The sequence below is a fragment of the Heloderma suspectum genome, chromosome 2 (assembly GCF_057233095.1).
Source record: "Heloderma suspectum isolate Gila_16-S chromosome 2, 16-S_ref, whole genome shotgun sequence".
NCBI classification, from domain to species: domain Eukaryota; kingdom Metazoa; phylum Chordata; class Lepidosauria; order Squamata; family Helodermatidae; genus Heloderma; species Heloderma suspectum.
The window spans coordinates 26,096,401-26,115,750 of NC_139459.1; the positions used below are offsets into that span (position 1 = coordinate 26,096,401).

Here is a 19,350-nt window from a genome sequence, read left to right on the forward strand (position 1 = left end):
CAACACACAAGGAGAGTGAAAATGCAGTTCCCACACCTGGAGCATCTCTACACCAGCCTAAAATCCTGCATTTAAAACGGGGTTTTCTGCTTCCGTTTTAAATGCAGAATCATGACGACTCCCTTTTTCACCGGCTTCCCTTTCCCCCTCCTTCTCCCCGTATCCGAGTCTTCCATTATCTTTCATTGATCTTGCTCCTCTTCTTGCTGCTTTTCCTCTTTATTTATATGTTCTGAAGAAGAACACAAGCTCCGTGTGAAGAAAGCCCTGCATTAAGCAACTAATGCTGTTTGGGAATGAGTATTGTTTGAATACTTCCTGCTGCACCCTTTTCTCAATACCTGCGCAACCTGTACATCACTGTATTTCCAATGTTCAGGCTGTGAGTGCCATTACAATGATCCTATATATACACACAACAGGATGATATCAGCAGGCTTTGTGAAACCCCATGGTTTGCAGAAGTACCCAAAAAATCTTTAGGGGCAAACCCCCCTCTAAGTAAGGGGGAGATACTAAAACATGCTAATGGGGACTGAGCATGCTCAGTGTCTACAGAATGCTGGGGGGGGAGGGGATGGAATGGAATTGCTGGAATCCTGAACTCCACACTGCAACATTTTGTTGCAGATCCCATTTGTTTTGTATATAAAAAAATGGCTACAAGGATTCCCTAAGTTTTCACTTCTCTCTCCTTCAAAGGAAACTGATGTTACAAAGACCACCCTAAGCTTCCCACCTGCCTGGAAAGGAGGGATGAAACAGTGTTCGTTTCATATTAAGTTACACTGTTGTTGTTTTTCTTGTTTTTTTCATTATCTTCTTTGTATTCTATGAGGATCTTCTTCTAGTTTTTAATAAGTGATTGCAAGGGGCAACATTCTGCGAGATGGAGAACGTGACCTTTGCCATAGCCTATGAATCACTATCCAGTGTTTATTCATCTGTGAAAGTGGAGAATGATTAGCCTTTAAAAGGAAACATCTTCACCAGCAGCATCACATTTAACAAGAATACTGCCTTTATGAGACCCACAGTAGCATTCAGCTTAGTCCTAGGCATGTTCATGCAGTAACAAGTCCCACTGCAGTCAACGGGGCTTCCTGTACAAGTGTTTTGCACAGGGGTTACCCACTCAACAGCATTAAAAAGCCTGTATTGAGTAGGTGGGTATTTGTCTGCAAAATGTTTGGCCCAGCTATCAAGTATTACCTAGGAAACTGCCTCAAACTGGTTATTCTTCAAAGAGACAATTCGCATTTTTGTGCTACTTATTTACTTATTTAAATAAGTAAATATTTACTTATTTAAATAAGTAAATAATAGTACCCTACACTATTTTGCTAAGTGGGAAAACATTTCTTAGATGTTCAAATGCTGTTTACCACAGTAAACAGAAACAAAAAAAGAATTTCCCAGACAACAGTTTGCATTTGTCTAAGGCCATCTCTACACCAGTCTAAATTCTGCATTTAAAATGGGGCTTTCTGCTTCCATTTTAAATGCAGGATCACGACAACTCCCTTTTTTCACATGCTCCCTTCCCCCCTGCTCCCTTCCCCCCTGCTCCCTTCCCCCTCTTTCTCCCCTTATCTGAGTCTTCCATTATCTTTCATTGATCTCACTCCTCTTCTTGCCACTTTTACTCTTTTCATGGAGGAAACTGAAGAGGAACACAAGGGAGTAATTTGATAGCTCATTATCTGCGATCTATTTAAAAATGGAACAAAGGGCATTTAGTGCGGGAGACGCCTTAATTGAGTGATTACGGCATCATGTAAAGAGTCCACAAACTTCCATGAAGGAGCAATCTCAATCTCAGGATAAAAGCTCAGTGTGAAGGAGCCCTAACTACCCTACTAAAATGTATCACCAAACTGAATTCTTGATTCTACAAGTTACGCACATTCCACAAGTTACACACATTCCACGGCCCACTAGAACTCAGCCTGAGAATCTCTCAAGTGATAATGTCGTAAAAATGCCCTTAAACATGTACAGAGTTTCTTTTCCAAATCACTAAGTAACCACGGGTAGATTCCACAATCTGGGATGAATAGCAACACTTCCGGGTGAAATAGCAGGACTTCTGAGTGGGGAGGGGAGAGACTGAACTCCATTATCTTTCTTTTCCAAAATTAATAACTGGATCTGAGTGCAACCTGGGTTTAACATTGTTTTATGTTTTGTTGTTTTAAGTGTGATTTTGTAAAGCCATCTTTAAAATGTTTCCATTGTAAAGCAGGCTATGTAGAACATATAAATAAATTAAATAAGTAAATAATCAATCTATTCCAGGATGCTCCAGGCTTCACCTGGGTATCCAGACAGGCCCATGGCTAGATCAACACCATGAGGTGGCGGGGGGGAAGATAGCAAAGCAGGGAGAAGCAGCTGAACTAAGGAGCAAAACTTTAGAGGCTCACACCCAAATCCAGAGATCGGTGTGTGTTCAGAGGTGGATCACTTGCATGCACAGCCAGGCTAATAAATGGAGCAGTTGGATGTGCCCGATCTTGTCTGGTCTCGGAAGCTAAGCAGGGTCAGCCCTGGTTAGTACTTGGATGGGAGACCGCTGGGAATCAGGCTTCCTGCATTGAGCAGGGGGTTGGACTCAATGGTCTTGTAGGCCCCTTCCAACCCTACGATTCTATGATTGTATGATTACATGTAGGAGGAGGTGTGCAAACGAGCTTCCTATCTTAGAATGAATAGGGGAGCTCCATACACACAGCCATGCTCCATACCCTTAAAAAAAAATTACTCAGCCAGGCAGATAAATGATGCCTGATAGAGTACAGTCAGTCAACAGCCTCCACCAAACTGTTCTAGTGTATAATTCAGTTTTGGAGTGCTGATCTGTGTCAAGAGAGGAATGTCATCCAGTCGGAAAGCTGCATTTCAGCCAGATGGGTGCTGCTACTCATCAAAACATTTCAGGTTTTAAAACATGCCTTCCACCCACAAGTTCAGGTCCTAGCATAAGTTGCTCTTTGGCTTACAAGGAAAAGTAATGAAGATTCAAAGAACCATGTTCAAGGGACAACCCTTTTTCTAGGAACAACAGGGACATCCGCATACCAGAAGACAAAATATGTACCTAGAGAAACATGCAGCCAATTCTTCAAATATTTACTCAGAAGTACTCACACTGTGGTTAATGGAAAGTATTCCCACAGAAGTGTTTTAACATAGGGCTCCATTCAACATCATGCAAGTGGATTTCTGCTCACGCAAGAAGACCTCACTGTCTCCTCATCCCCCTGCACCCCACTCCCCCCCAACTGATCCAGAGGTTCCGCTAACCCTCTGAAGCCAATTTGGGGAGTGGGATGCAGTAGCATGCGGGGGTGGGGAGGAAAGAATCCATTCCACCAGCCATGACTGTTACGCTGGTGGGCAGACGCCATTAGATACAACCCATAATTCCCTGGTGTGCCTTTAAGTTGCAATCCTGTATGAATTTACCAGACCCACTGAACACCATGAAACTTACTTCTGAATTATCATACATAGGATTGTCCGCTATTGGATTTTAATTTCTTAATCACACACACAACTTCTTCCTTGCTATTTGGTTTATCTGATTCCTTTCTATGATCTTCTGAATTCCTTGGTATTCCTAAAGACTAATATTCCTACCTCTTCAGATCTGGCATTATCAGAACCATATAACTTACTATAATAGTTAAGAAATACATCAAAGATATCCTGTACAGATATGACACATTCCCTCTTTTCTCACATATACAAATCAACTCTAAAGAGGTACCTTGTGTTAATACTCCAACCAATAACTTTACAAATTTATCTCCCAATTTTTGTAAATCCATAAACACACTGTAGGGCAATGTTATAGGGTAAAAAGGAGCAATCAACCTGGGTGGAAGGCAGGGCTGTAAAGCAGAAGAAAGAGTGTATTTCTTTTTGCCAGTTTATATCTTAGCAAGTTACTCTTCATATGCAAAACCACACAAAGGAAACAGATGGCATTTTGGACTTAAATCTTTTTTCATAGCCTGGGTACTAATGGCTTGGTAAACTTGGCGGGGGAGGGAATGCACCAACGGTATTTCAGCAAATCTGTGCCCATTGGCAAAATAATGACTTGAGTAATACTTGATATTTATTTTTTAAAAGAATGAATTAATGATCATTAATTTAATTACAATAAATTATTAATGACATATTATTAATGTGTGTTAAGCAAGACCAACTGTCGTGGTGCCTTCAAGACTGACGTATTTTATCATGGCATGATCATTCGTGAAATAGTCCATAAATTTTAATGTTAAAATTTGTCTTCAAGGCGCCATAACAGTGTTCCTCATTGTTATTAACTCAGAGATAGAACCTGTACACACAACATATCCATGTATAAGTAACGTACGGATGAGGCTGGGAACACCCACCTCACCTCCATGCACTGATCTGAAACACTGCACAGAGCCTACATGTGTACGAGCAATCTGTCCGCTGCAAAATGAGGGAGCAGAGAATGCCAACAGGTGTGCAGCTCTGTGTAGGGGTTCAGATCAAGGTGTGCAAGTTGGGAGGGGAGGGCCAACAGGTGTGTCCTCTCCCTTACCACATAGAGATTATGCATAGACGGATCATATGCACTCCGCTGGCTCCAACCCCGTCCCTCTTTCCCCCATGCAGCCCCCCACATGTGCCCTAAATCTGCTCTGGAGGGTCCTTCAACCCTCCAGAGCAGATCTGGGGGGCTGCATGGGGAAAAGGGAAACCTGTTCCACCAGTGGTTCCCTTCTGGTGGTGGAACAGCACTCTTGGATACAGCCCATTCAGCTTATATCTTCTGCCTCCTTGACTGTAGGAAACCTTATTTAAATTGTCCAGATAGTTTTCCTTATTCTTTCATGTGTTGAGCTCACAGGACAGCATTTTTATCTACACCAGGCCTGCTTTCAAGTTTGCTTTTGAACAGTTCCAGGATATTTTGCAGGCCAGCAATGTTTCCAAAGAAAAGAATTTTCATTTCCCGCTGATGGGATGGGAGCGGGGAGGGAGGGGGGATGTTCCACACATGTTTACATTGGCATAGTTTGATTTGCAGACATAAGAGAGTGCTAAGGATTGAGAACACACTCTGGACTTGAGTTCTGCAGCCTGCTGCAAGCGTGTTACAGCACATCTCTTTTTGTGATTAAGGACTATTCCAAAAATCCAGTAATCCCTGCATTCCAGGTATTCTGGTTGGCCTTGAGCCAGTCTTAAACTCTGTCTTCAACATTCAAGAAAGAAAAGTTCCATGCCTGACTAGCTTAGTATATGGGTCAGGTTATGAGGAAAGTGAAAACCCAAGCAGACTGAAGAGGTCCAAAAAGATCTCTCCAACCTATGTTAATGCACGGACAACAAAATGGTGAATGACATTCAATGTAAGGGAAGACCAGATGGCCATTGCTAGCTGGGGATAATGTGGTTGCTGTCCAACACATCTGGAGGGGACTGGGTTAAGAGAGGCTGGTGTAGAGTGATACACGTCAGGGCAATTCCCCCCACCCCACCTTCATATATATGCTGGTGGCCACTCAGGTGGCTCTAAAGAGAGGGTTTGACAAGTGTATAGGGGATTAGCCTATCAAGAGCAATTACAAGTGATAAATGGTAGTTCGAGATTCTGAGGCAGTGAACCTCTGGCCAGGCAACAGCTGTTGCTTTAATGCCTTTCTTCCCAGAAATCACGTGGCTGGAGTTGTTGGGAACAAGAACAATGAATGGACACTTGGTCTAATCCAGCAGGGCTATGTTTATATTATTCTTATCAGGGTCTTTGTCCCCACATGGAGACAGTTGAAATATTCGGTGCCTTCAGTTACCCCCACATTGACTGGATAAATGTATGTTCCAGTGACGACAAAGAGGTTAAATTTCTCAGTGCCCTAAATGACTGTTCAAACGACTAGCACAGTCGGTCATTGAACCAACCAGAGGGGAGGCAACCCTGGATTTAATCCCAAGTGGTATTGCCCAGGACCTAATAATTGCTCAGAAAGTCAGGCACAGTCACATTTGACTTCAAAAGAGGAAACTTTTCTAAAATGAGGGAACTGGTGAAAAGGAAGTTGAAATGGGAGTCAAGAGGGTTAAATCCTCTCAAAATGCTTGGAGGTTACTCAAAACCACAATATTAGAAGCTCAGCTAGAATATATATCACAGGTTAGGAAAGGTAGCACCAAGTCCAAGAGGTTACCAGCACAGTTACAAGCAGTGTCAAGGAACCTATGAGAGAAAAGAGGGCTTCCTTCAGAAAATGGAAGTCTTGCCCAAATGAGGACAACATCAAGGAGCACAAACTTGCACAGAGGAGATGCAAGCAGACAACGCCAAGTCCAACAATAAAGATTTAAATATATCAGAAGCAGGATACCAGCTAGGGAGGCAGCTGGACCGCTAGATGACAATGGAGTTAAAGCAATAGCAATAAACTTCAAAAAAGTTTAAACACCAATAAACACCAATAAACACCAATAGCAATAAACTTCTCAAAGCAATGGTCACTTACTAGCCCGTTGCAAGTGCTGATCGCCGCTTTCCCATTCCCGGAACCTGGCTGCAAGACTGTCCCAGTGAGGTGACACAAAGTTTCCAGGCGTGGTACAATCTTTGCAGCACCGTGGTTGCCATATCGCCTTTCCAGAATATAATTATTGGATAGCAACCCTTGATGGAGAGTTAAGTTAAAGAAGAGCTCCTTCTCTTTGTGGTTAATTTTATAATACACTTTACTGTCCTTTCTCCTGACCTCTCTTTTCCTTCTGACATTTAGAGCATGGTGGTGTAGACTGTAGGAGAGAAAACGTCCATCTGCATTGACTTTTGCTGGGCTGACCACTTGGTAGTCTTGCAGTGTTTTAATAAAATGATCTAGGAAAGAAAAGAAGACAAAACAGCCATGTAACTTTTTATCATCGTGGAAGAGTAGTTATTAACATGACTATTGCACTTTATAACCAGGGAGGCCTACAAGGGGTTATTCTGTTATTTCCAAGCCCAGTTCAAAGGGCTGATTTTGGCCTTTGAAGGCCTTCTTAGCTTGAGTCTTGGGACTGATTCCAGACAGTGCCTGCTCCAGGTTTGGAGGGTCCCTTCCTCAGTGAGTCTACCTTCTGACTGCCATTGTCACCAACTCTTTCTCATCATTGTTACCACCTGCTTGCTTGACAGGCAGAGATCCAGTGTGCAAGTAGGCAGTGGCATTCACTGCTCTTTCTCAACACCTCTGTTGTCTGGGCCAGAGGAAGAGGTTGGTGAACAAGCAGGTTACAGTGGTGAAGAGGAGACACAGTCATACTTAGAGTAGACCCACTGAAATCAATGGGATGTTAGTCATGACTAATTTAAGTCCCATTGATTTCAGTGGGTCTACTCTAAGTATGGCTGCAACCCTTGATATCTGAAAGATTACCTCTTTCCATACATACCAAGCCAGGCCCTCATATTCTCAACTGAGACCCTTACCAGAGTTCCCTCCTGTGGAGAGGGGTCACAAAAGAAAACCCATCTAGTACTGCCTTATCCCAGTTATGGAATGCTGTCCCTGATCCCAGAGACTGCCTACTTTAATGTCTTTTCAGCACCAGGTAAAGATCCTTTCATTTCCCCAGGATTTAGCAAAATCTTCTTTTTTAGAATAGTATCTCCTTTATTTATTGCTTTTAACATGTTAAAGGCTACAATATCCAGCTTCATGCAAAACAGGGTTTTTCATTCCCACTTGTCAGGCTAGTCTTATTACAGGGCAGGCAGAAATGACCTATCTGGTGACTGAAGGCTCCACGTGATTGCTGAGGCCTCTTCCCAAACTCTGAGAGGGGAATGAGCCACAGAGCTTTCCTACATGGGACAGTTGTTGTGCAATCATCATTGGGTACTCACGGTTGTTTAGAGGTTCTTTAGATGATGTCATGACCCTCCAGTTTTGCTTCTGTTTGTGAACAGCACTTTCCCCCAAGGTTTTTTAGAGTAGGGAAAATGGGGTATTATTTCTTCAGATGAAAGAAAGTGTGATTTTCTCTTGTGTATTTTTGCTACTCTGCTATACCACAGTGCCACCTAGAGGTTATGTAGTGGAAAATCAGGAAAGGAACTGCTCTTTGTGTAGTGCTCACATCTCAGTTCTGCAGTGAAGCCGAAAGTATATGCAGCAGATTAACAGCCTCATGTAGAAAAGCCAATAATCTCACAGGATGTAGAAAAGAGTCAATTCCTGTTTGGTTGGAGCATACCGCCCCCCCTTGCCGAAGTCTGGGAAGAGGTTTCAGCAACCATATGAGGCCTTTCAAGGCCCTGCAGGGGGGTGGCCTGTAGTGCCCAGAGTGGTTGCTGGTGGTGCAAACTGCCTTGTAATAAGACCAGCCCGACCAGTGAGCATGAAAAAAACTCATTTTATATTAAAAAAAATTAGTATGTTGTTTCTTATGCTAGTCTGACTGTTGTCTCAAAAGTTAATTTCCTTTACAAGTATTTTAAAGTTTGCACCATATTTTTTCACTATTAGAAGCCATTTCCTTCTGCTCTGGCACCATTAGGACAACATGCACCAGCTTTTGCATTCTTCATCTCAAATTCAAATTGTGCATTACTAGACTCAGCTGAGTTGTGTGCTGTGTTTATTTCTTTTAATTGAGAACCACAGTGTTGTAAGAAACTCTCTGAATGACAACTCTGGTGGGATGCCTATACTGACAATGAAATAAGGCAAAACTAAACAGGCTCATGAACATAAGAAGAGCTCTGCTGGATCAGACCAAACACCTATCTCATGGGTGGCCAACTTCCAGCCCATGAAGGTTGCCCATTCAGCCCATGGAGGCTTAGGTACTTTCTGAGGGCCCTGCCCACTCCCCTTCCCAAGGCCCCTCCCAGAACTCCACCCCCTCACCTGGCAGCTACTAGGAACTTTGGGAGGAGGTAGGAAGAGGAATCTCCTGTGACTGGAGTTAACAAAGAGATTCCCCTGCATGCCACTCCCCTCCCAATGGAGGGTGAGCAGCACAGAGGGCAATCTCCTTGTTATCTCCGATCACAGATCGGAGATAACAAGGGAAATTCCCTGAGGGAGTGGAAGCTGCACACTTGTCCCTCATCTCCCCTTGCAGCGAAGGCAAAGGACAAGTGAAGCCAAACTGTGCATGCAGTCTTGTCTCAATTAAGTTTTAGCACATCTACCCAAAAGTGCCACCAGACAGGATTTTTACCACTGCCTTACGATTAGAAAACGGGAGAGGTCGCTCTGCATGTCATCCACATATTGATGACTCCTCAGCCCAACTCTCCGGATGACTTTGCCTAATAGTATCCTGTGGATGTTGCAAAAAACATGGGGGAGAAGATAGAACCTTGAGGCACCCCAAATGCCAAAAGGTGGTTCAGAAGTCACCCAGCACCACCTTCTGGACCCTCAAACAGCACCAGAGCCAATGCAACACCATGCCCCCAAATCCCATCCCAGAGAGCCGGTCCAGAAGGATACCACGGTCGCTAAATACGTTCTTGAAACTGTGTGAACAGTGCCTGCTAAAATGTCAGTAATCCGAGCAGTGGTTAAATACAGTTTCCCGTCCTCACGGGGCAGGACTTTTTTACCACTGCCAGTGCTGCTCCTCGGTCAAGCAGAAGTAAAATGGGTTATGAGCCAAAAGCAGGGCACATGCAAATGTGCTTGATCTGCATACTTTATATTCATCACACTCGTTTGGCCTTTCTTGGGTCTGAATTTGGACGACAGAGTTCTTCCCTTCCATAGGTGGCTTTTCTCTAGAGCCACCCACGTACTGTTTTCATTTGTGGTTGACGCTATGAATAAACTGCCTGAACTGCAGTTCCTTCCTTCCTTTTTAATAATGGAAGAGGGCATGACAGTGGAGGTAGAGTAAGATTTTGTCATTATTTAGTAAGAACAGTGAATATTAGAAGGAAAATTGCATGGAAAATTAGTTGTTTAAATGACAGAGTGTTGAAAAACAACCTCCTCAAAACAGGACAGCAGTAGATCTCACCATGAATAATTATCATTAACAAGCCAGGTTTTTTGTGTTTTGTTTTGTCTTAACCGTTTGGGAATGGGTTAAACGTTGCAGGCTGCCTGACTGCAGGAATGCTGTGCAACTGCAACTTAAGTAAGGCTTGCATTTTGTGGATATCCCACAGTCTTTGGGATGGCTGTGGTTGTGGCCATCCTCGCATTTGAAGGGTTTAGAATGTCTTTGTGTCTGCTTGGAGAGCTGCCTAGGCTGGGTAGGGAATGGTTTACAAAAATAAAATAAAATAAAATAAAAGAGTTACACATAAGCAATGAAATAGTGCAAATACAGGAGGCAGATGTATTGTACAAAAGATACGTTTCCTTATTGATGGGGCCCTCGTTATAGATATATATTTAAGAGCAAGGACACAGGCATGTGGAGGAAAGATGCCACGTTTTCATCTGCAAAATGCAGCTGTTGTAATTAAAAACAAGAGAAGCCACTGACCTTGCCTCTTGTCTGGAAAGACAAAGCAGCCCGGTGGAGGACTCCTACCGTAGCACAACGCCTGGACATTAAGGAGGTGAACCCAAAAGGAAAAGTTCGCAATCCAGTTTCTCTGGATACATGACATGTTTTAGTTGCAGGAAACTGAGCGCCTCTTTCTTTATTTAAAGGTGCCCTGCGTTGAAAGAAGAACGGTCAAGTTGCATGGCCAAGGACTGTGAAAATTAATGCACAGAGGGGGGGGGGGACTGCTTTCAAAGGCGAAAGGCAGAGAGGGTTTTTCCTGAAAGGGGGAGTGATTAGAAGTCCTGGTGTCTGATTTCTGGAGTTGCAGAAGGAGGGTCTAGCGAGGAAGTTGCTTCGAGGGAATCTCTCTTTCACACAGAGATGATAGAATGCAGTTGTGTGTGGGGCGTAAGAAATCCTCCCTTCTGCTAGTTAAGTGTTCCTTTCTGCCTGCTAGAGTATTTGCATATGGAGAAAGCAGATGAGAAGGGCAAGGATGTTTGCACCCATAATACTAAGAGTCTAAAACACATGTCTTGATATACATGTCTACTCAGAAGTGGTTATTGAGTTCACTGGGGCCTCCTCCAAGTGAGTAGAGGATTGCAGCCTAAAAAGCACTTCCTGCATTTCCTACTTTGCATTCTGTTTTCTAAGGCACATACAAAACATTCACATGAACAACATCAGCAGACCAAAGAGAGAGAGAGAGAGAGCTGTGCTCCAGGATCTGTCTGGGAAATGTCATAAATATGAAAAGAGCTCATTCTGGCTCTAGGAGAATTCCAAACCAGAGCAAAAATGTTCTAGACCCCTGCAACTGCAACCAGGCTTTAATTTTGGAATTATAATGTTTTTCTACATGAGGCATTTGTCAGACGCTTGTCATTCCCCACTCACAGTTTGCAGGTTTCTTAGATGATGTTGTGACCCTCCAGTTTTGCTTCTGTGTCTAACCACCACATTCAGATATTTTTTTTAGAGCAGGGAAAATGCAGCATTGCATTGTGAAAGCAAAAGAAAGCATGATTTCCTCTTGTGTAGTTGCACTATTTTGCTTTACCACAGTGCTACCTAGAGGTTATGTAGAGGAAAAGCAGGAAAGGAAATGCTCCTCATGTAGTGCTCATATCTCAATTCTGTTTTGAAAACAAAAGTAGATGCGGCAGATTAACAGCCTTGTGTAAAAAGCCCATAGAGCAGGAAGTGACCTAAAAGGTCATTTAGCCAATCTCCTGCTGATGCAGAAAACCCACTGCTATGCCATCCAGCTTATGCTCAAAAACCTCTAATTTGGGAGAGTCCATCACCTTCCAAGTCATCCTCTTCCACTGCTGAACAACTGGAAGTTCTTCCTAATAGCTAGTCTCAATCCTTTTTCTTGTAGTATGAACCTGTTGTTTCAGTTCTTGCCCTCTGGGGCAACAGAAAACAAATTTGCTCCATTATCTATGTGACAGCCATTCAAAATATTTGAAGATGGCTATCATCTATCCCAGCATGCCCCAGCAAAGCTGGCTGGGGCATGCTGGGAGGTGTAGGCCTTTTCTCTGCCTAAACATGCATAGGATTGTGCCCTTAATCATCTCTTAGGATTGTTCCCTTAATTGCCCAGGCTAAACATACTCCACTTCTTCAACCTTCCCTTATAGGACTTGGCCTCCAGGCCCCTCATCATCTCACTTGTCCTCCTCTGGGCATGTTCCAGTCTGTCTATATCCTGCTTAAATGACAGTGCCCAGAAATGAACACAGTACTCCAGGTGAAAACTATTCAAAACAGAATAGAGTGGACTTGGCCATTCCAATCATTTTTTTTTTGATAAGGAAGAGTGAGAGCATGTACAGAGTGCCATTTCCTACCAACCAAAGAACCACAGTTAGAATTAAGGAATGGTGCTTTCAGATCCAGTTGTGGGGCCTCCAGGCCTGCTCCAGCCACAATACATCTCATTTTAGAAATGAAGCCTAGGTCATCTATTGCCACTACTGTTTATTAGTAGCCAGCACCAAGGGTCGGCACAGACAGGCACCTGCCAAGGACCCTCACCCCAGCAGGGGCTGACTGACAAGAGCCCCCTGGACTTGCCCCCTTCTCTTCACCATTGCACCCTGCTGGTTCACCTGCCTCTCACCCTGGCCCAGACGAGGGTGGTGGTGAGAAGGAGGAGCAGCAGAATGTGCCCCTGCCTACTTGCTCCTTGGCTCTCTGCCTGTCAAGCCAGCAAGTGGTAGCAGAGAAAGAGCAGCTGGGGACAAGGGTGGTGAGAAGCTGTACTCGCCCTTTGGGGATGTCTTGCACAAGGGCCTTCAAAAACCTGGAGCCTGCATGGATAGCGCTGCTAACGTGCAAGATACCAAACATTAAAATGTTTCTGTTCCAGAGGAACTCAGAGGCAGGGCTGTGTGTATGCAGTGTATGGTCCTGGGTATAGAATTCAGCTTCCTGAGAGTTTCAGCTTTAAAAATAAAGTGTCTAGTCCTCATGACGTGTGGCAAAAAGCAGAGAGGTGGCTGAATAAGATGGGGAGCAAGGCTTTGGTGCCCTGCGTAGAATGCCATTGATTAAAATGAATGTATTGCCCAAAGTCCTTTAAAAAAATGAACACCAAAATCAAGGGAGGCATCAACATTAGATCTGCATTGTTTACGTCTTATAGGAAGGGCTCTTGCCTTCCTGCCTTGCCTATGGTTTCCCAGAGGCATCTGGGATTTGACATTTATGCTGTAGGGTCCCACAAGGTTTCATCTTACCCCTCGTGCTTTTTAATATCTATGTGAAACCTCTGAGTGAGGTCAACAGGGAATTTGGAGTAAGGTGACAGCAATATTCTGATGACACCCAGCTCTATTTCTTAGAATCATAGAATGGTAAGGTTGGAAGGGGCCTATAAGACCATCGAGTCCAACCCCCTGCTCAATGCAGGAATTCAAGTCAGAGCATCAAGCTTCATCTTGAATGCCTCCAGTGTGGGAGAGCCCACTACCTCCCTAGGTAGTTGGTTCCATTGCCGTCTTGCTCTAACAGTCAGGAAGTTTTTCCTGATGTTCAGCCGGAATCTGGCTTCCTGTAACTTGAGCCCATTCTTCCGTGTCCTGCACTCTGGAGAACTTGGCCTTCCTCTCTGTGACAACCTTTCAAGTACTTGAAGAGCACTATCATATCTCCCCTCAGTCTTCTCTTCTCAAGGCTAAACATGCCCAGTTCTTTCAGTCTTTCCTCACAGGCTTTGTTTCCACTCCCCTGATCATCTTCGTTGCCCTCCTCTGAACCCTCTCCAGTTTGTCTGCATCCTTCTTAAAGTGTGGTGCCCAGAACTGGACACAGTACTCCAAATGAGGCCTAACCAGTGCTGAGTAGAGGGGAACTAGTACGTCATGGGATTTGGAAGCTATACTTCTATGAATGCAGCCCAAAATAGCATTTGCCTTTTTTGCAGCCACATCACGTTGTTGGCTCATATTCAGCTTGTGATCTACAACAATTCCAGGATCTTTCTCGTGTGCAGTAATGTTGAGCTAAGTATCCCCCATCTTGTAACTGTGCATTTGGTTTCCCTTGTCAGTGCTGGCTCCAGGTTTTGGAGGGCCCTTGGGCAAGCCACCCTCAATGGGCCCCCTCCCTCGTGAGTTTATCTTCTCACTGCCATTGTCACCAGCTGGTATGGCTCCTCACCTTCTTTCCCATTACTGCCACCACTTGCTTGCCTGACAGGGAGCAAGTAGGCAGGGGCATCTACCACTCCACGTTCTCACCTCCACCCTTGTCTGGGCCAGAGTGAGAGGCAGGTGAACAAGCAGGGTAAAATGGTGAAGAGGAGGAGCAAGTCCAGTGGGCCCCTGTCAGGGGGCCCCTGCAGGCCCTCAACAAGTGTCCAACTATGCCTACCCTTGAGACCAGCCCTGCTCCTTGTGGTCTGAGTCAGAAGAGGCCATGCAAGTGCTGAGCCAGTGCCTGGACTCAGTAATGGGCTGGATGTGAAGTTGAATCCTGAAAAGCCAGAGGCTGTGTGAGTGGGTGGTTCTCATGGCTGAGAACTGGGTTTGCAGCCAGTTCTAGGTAGAGCTACACTCCCCTTGAAAGACCATGTGGGTAGCTTGGGGGTACCCCTGGATCCAGCTTTGTCACCGGAGGCCCAGATGGTCTCAGTGGCTTGGAGTGTCTTTTGACAGCTTTGAATGGTTCATCAGCTACAATTGTTCCTAAACGGGGATGGTCTGGTCACAGCGGTCCATGTTCTGGTAATCTCCTGAGTGGGCTGCTATAATGTGCTGTGCAGGGGCTGCCCTTGAAGATGACCGGTCCAGTATCTCGCGCAGAATGAGGCTGCTAGAATGTTAAAAAGACAGTGCATGCTTTTAACTAGCTGAAAAAGGCACTAGCTTTCCAGGATCGTGAGGTATTAAAACGGATATTGCTAAGGGACTAGTATCACCTCTCTGCAGGTTTTCTTCCCGTATGTTCAGCCCATACTTTTAATACAAATAATTTATTACAAAAGGAACCCAAGTCTCTATTCATCCCAAGCCTTTTCAAAGCCTGGCCATAACACGCCCTGTCTCTGGGGGAAGGGGAATATGTTGTGCAAAACAACACTCCTTGGCTTTAGCCCATCACAGTATGTAATATGTCCCCAGTCTCAGTGGAGGCTGGTGGCTCTGATGTCAGTGGGGCAGTGGGTCTGCTCAGGGTTGCAGTCAGAACTCTAACGGAGCTCTCCAAGCCACCAGCCTCCACTGCCCAGTCTCTCTGATACCTTTTTGTTGACGTGAGCTAAGCATTCAGACCAGCTTTCCCCATCCTCGTGCCCTCCAGATGGGTTGGACATGCCAAAGGCCATGCTGGCAGGACATGATGGGAGTTGAAGTCCAAACCATCCAGAGGACACCAAACATAGCTGGCTGGGGGATAATGGGAGTTGCAGTCCAAACCTGGAGGGCACCAGGTTCGGGAAGGCTGATTTAGACAAACAGTATTAAAACAAGAGGATAGCTGCAAGAACAGACATTCCCACAGGCTAATTAACATGAAAACATACCCCAATGTTGTTTACCTTTTCTCACGATCATTAGCAAGCAGCTGGACATTACTTAAAAAGTTAAGTTATCTGCTGCTGTGTATGTGGGCTTCTGTTTATACTGAAGTCATTCCTGACTAGCTTCTTGCTAACTGATGCTTACTGTTTTGCTCTCAGTGGTTCGCCCCGAATGCTGTATTTGGAAAGAGCATGAGTTCTTCCTCTACTCATTCTCTGCAGGCCACGCCACTCGGGACTTCTGTCGGCAACCCCTGCCACACTCTCTGCTCACCTGCCTTCCCCTCTTAAGCTAAAGAGCCCCCACCTTGTCCCAGCCTTTTTTTGTCAATCTGGCCATCTCCACCGCTGGAAAAGCTGTGCCTGTGTCGAATGTTGGCCTGTCGGACACCTGTGACAAGCACAGAGCTTCTATGGAGAGCTCAATATCTGCCTGTCCTGCAGCAGGCACATCTTTGGCACCATGGAGATATGGTGATAGGGAAAAACTGCACTGGTTTCGATTTCTGCCTATTGTGTAACTCTCTGCCTGTATAAGATTTGCATGACAGGCAGAAACTCAAGTGGTGCAACTTTCCCCGACACAGTTGGGTAAAACCTGAGAGAGTTTCATGGCAAACTGAGGGGCAGGAGAGAAAAGAATTAAATAAAAAAAGCAAAATAAGAACTCCCCCTGTAAACAAGAACAAATTAAGAATTCCACCTGTTGAATGCCAGCCATGCAGTTCTTTAAGGTACAGGAACCCAGCCAGAAAAGGTGGTAACCAACTCCAGCAGCAGAGTTCTATATTTTGCACTTGCCATAGGATTTATTTATGACCGTAGTGGAGGCTGGTGGCTCCGATGTCAGTGGGGCAGTGAATCCGCTCTGGGTTTCAGTCAGAAGCAGTCAGAAGTTGAAAGGAGCTATCCAAGGTACTTCAGCCACCTTTCTAGTTGCTGGGGAGAGGGGAACTTCACCCCATTTGCTGAAGTGACAGGAAAAGCCATAACCTGTGTACTTTCCTCTTCTATACAGCCCTTGAAGGTGAGACAACCTGCCACATGGCATATTATTGGTCTTTGTCCTGAAGATGATATGGCCATATGGTAAGGGAACAGAGCTACCCAGGGGTGAAACAAAATCTGCTTCCATCCAAGGTTGGATGTTCATTTTACTGGGCATTATTTTGGACAATGCTCCTTGGTTTGACAAGTGAAGCCAGTTGGGTGTCCAATATCTTGCTTGGCTTTTGAGTCTTTCAGGAGAGTTCCACTTCCACAGTTCTACTGGTGTACCTGGATACCCTCCAGTTTTCTAACTTGAGAACTGGCAAGAAACATCCATCCCTGGCTAAGAGGAGAATTAGCAGCCAAACCTGCCTTTCGTTTACACTGCAGAGGGGAAAAAACAGACTGAAATCTAAAAAAGAACATATGGGAGATGATGCCCTCTTTTTGTGCTCTGAATACTTGTGATTCCTAATGAAGAGATCTATGGAAGCAGCAAGCTTCCAGGCTCTTAAAACTGATTGGTCGCTCTTGCAGGAGGAGGGTAGAGTTTCCCGATTCCCTTTCTTTACAAGGGCTCCACCAATAAGCGTAACAATAGGTTCCCCCACCAATCAGGTTGAAGCTTCAGTCCTGGCATATCATAGTCCAGGGGTGGGCAGAAGGCAGATAGATCAGGATCTACTGGTAAATCTCTGGGTGATTTGCAGTAGATCACCAAGGGCTTCCAAGTTCCAACTCCCAATTGTCTAAAGCAACAACTGAAGGGCCTTCCCCACCCCAAAAAGAATGCTGGGGTGGCGGGGGTGGGGGTAGTGGTGGGGGTTTGTGTGAAAGGGCTTGTGAGCTTGGTTCTGGTACTGACCACAAATTCCTGGTCTGCGCATGTGCTCAGAGGCACCTTGTTCCTTAATTCTTAGCATATGACTGCCTATCTGGGCCAGTATTTTGCACCTGGCTCCAGTGGTGGATCTCGGGGTTCTAGTAAAAAAGACAAGTAGATCCTGCAAGGCTAGGGATCTCAGCTAGAGAATTCTCAGTGACTGCAAACCACAATTCCCAACATTCCTGAGAGGAGGAGGCATGACACTTTGACCAGCATTAAAACAATGCATCCCTTTAGCTTAACAGAAAAGAGTGCTTCCGCAGTAAAGCTTGTCATGCAGTGATGGGAAAAAGCGGCTGCTTCCGCTAACAACATGCCCCTTTCTTCATGACTGTTAAATGTACTGGAGCGTTATCTTGTTTTGCATCTGGACAGCCTAGTCCCATATCTCCTGATCTTGTTAGGGCACTGTTTTCCAGCCTGAGGTTCCCAGATGTGGTGGGACTACAATTCTTATCCTCATTGGCCATCTTGGCTGGGGAGTTGTGGTCCAACACATCTGGAGAGCGGCAAGCTAGTGAAGGCTGCAAGTGTGTTTCCATAATAACTTTGCTTTCCTGCAGAATTGTTACTTTTTAAGGGATACCCTTGCCTTCCGCCACAGTACAATAAAAATCCCTACAGGGTGCATAAAAGTTAGAGCCAGGTTTTTCCTGAATCCACATGCCGTAACCCAGGCGTTTCAGCAAAATCTGTTTCCCAGATGACTGTGCAGCCTGTTGCTTTGTTAATCCTTCAGGGAAAAAGCAGCTTTATAGTGGAAATCTGAGAAGCGTTTCTTTTCTCACTCTGCAGTCTTTTGGGGTGCCAATATGCCTCCTCCATCATGTCAATGCCATGATCCAAAATATTGCATGCTAAGGTTCTGCTTAAACAATTGACTTTTTGCATGGTGTCTAATGGGAGAGAAGCAGCCTAGCAGCAATAGCCCTTTAATATATTGTTGGAAGATTGGATAGGGGAGAGTTTATGGGACTAGAAGACGTATCCCCTTAGTGGCACTGGCAAAAGTGGGCAATATCTCCCTGTTAGGGAAATTACAGACATAAAGCCCACAATGACTAGGAAATCGCTGGAAACTAGAAGGTGAGAGACATTTGGGGGAAAGGGCATGCCTTTCTCACTTGTTGCCCACCACTTGTAATCTAGTTGCCTGTGCATGAAAAGCACAATAAAGAGACGTTTGAGTCAGACAGGGAAGAAGAGACACCACAAACTGAGAGCTTTTCTACACGAGGCTGTTAATCTGCTGTTAATCCGGTTTCGTCACAGAATTGAGATCTGAGCTCTACATGAAGAGCATTTCATTTCCTGCTTTTCCACTACATAACCTCTAGGTGGCAGAATGGTGCAAATAAGTGGAAAAAGTGGTTTCATTCACTTTCACAATTAAATAGCACATTTTCCCTCTTCTTTAAAAAAAAAAAAACTCACTGAAAATGCTACTTTGACACAAAAGTGAAACTGGAAGGTCACGATGTCGACTAAAGAACCCAGAAGCAATCATGAGTAGGGAATGATGAGTGCACGATAAATGCCCTCTGCTTCAGCTCTGTAAGCATCTCAGGGTGCTGCTGGCTGTCACCTCGGAGATCTGATGTGGGAGTGGTGGATTTTAAATGTTGGAACATCAACCTGTATATTTGTAAACAAACACCAACATTATTCAACGTTCAAAAAACCTGCTCGTTTAACTCTGGAGTTCAGGCTATCTCATGTTGGCTCAAGCTCTACAAAGCCAGGAAATTCAAAGCTAAAGCTGATGCCTTAACAGCTGTCCCCCCTGGCATGAGCAGTAATGAAGTTGTGCAATGTCACAAATTGTGCTTGCCTGTAATGGCTTACCTGGTTGCTTCTGCTGTCACTTCCTTTCAGATTTTTAAATGTACAGGCAAGATCTCTGGGTTAGGAGCTGGCAACCCTAGTTGCAGCA

At 44.8% G+C, this 19,350-nt stretch overlaps 1 protein-coding gene across 1 annotated transcript in view; it reads right to left on the reverse strand.

The window, feature by feature from the left end:
- The window catches only part of ADAMTS12 (ADAM metallopeptidase with thrombospondin type 1 motif 12), a 234,615-nt gene extending 223,884 nt beyond the window's left edge, over nt 1–10,731 (reverse strand). Inside the window, exons 1-2 of the mRNA XM_084833026.1 lie at nt 10,501–10,731; nt 6,531–6,892 (exon numbers count right to left, since the gene is read on the reverse strand). Coding sequence (XP_084689152.1) covers nt 6,531–6,892; nt 10,501–10,627 — 489 coding nt within the window. The 5' untranslated portion in view covers nt 10,628–10,731. The remainder of the gene's footprint in view (nt 1–6,530; nt 6,893–10,500) is intronic.
- Nucleotides 10,732–19,350: the final 8,619 nt, after the last annotated feature.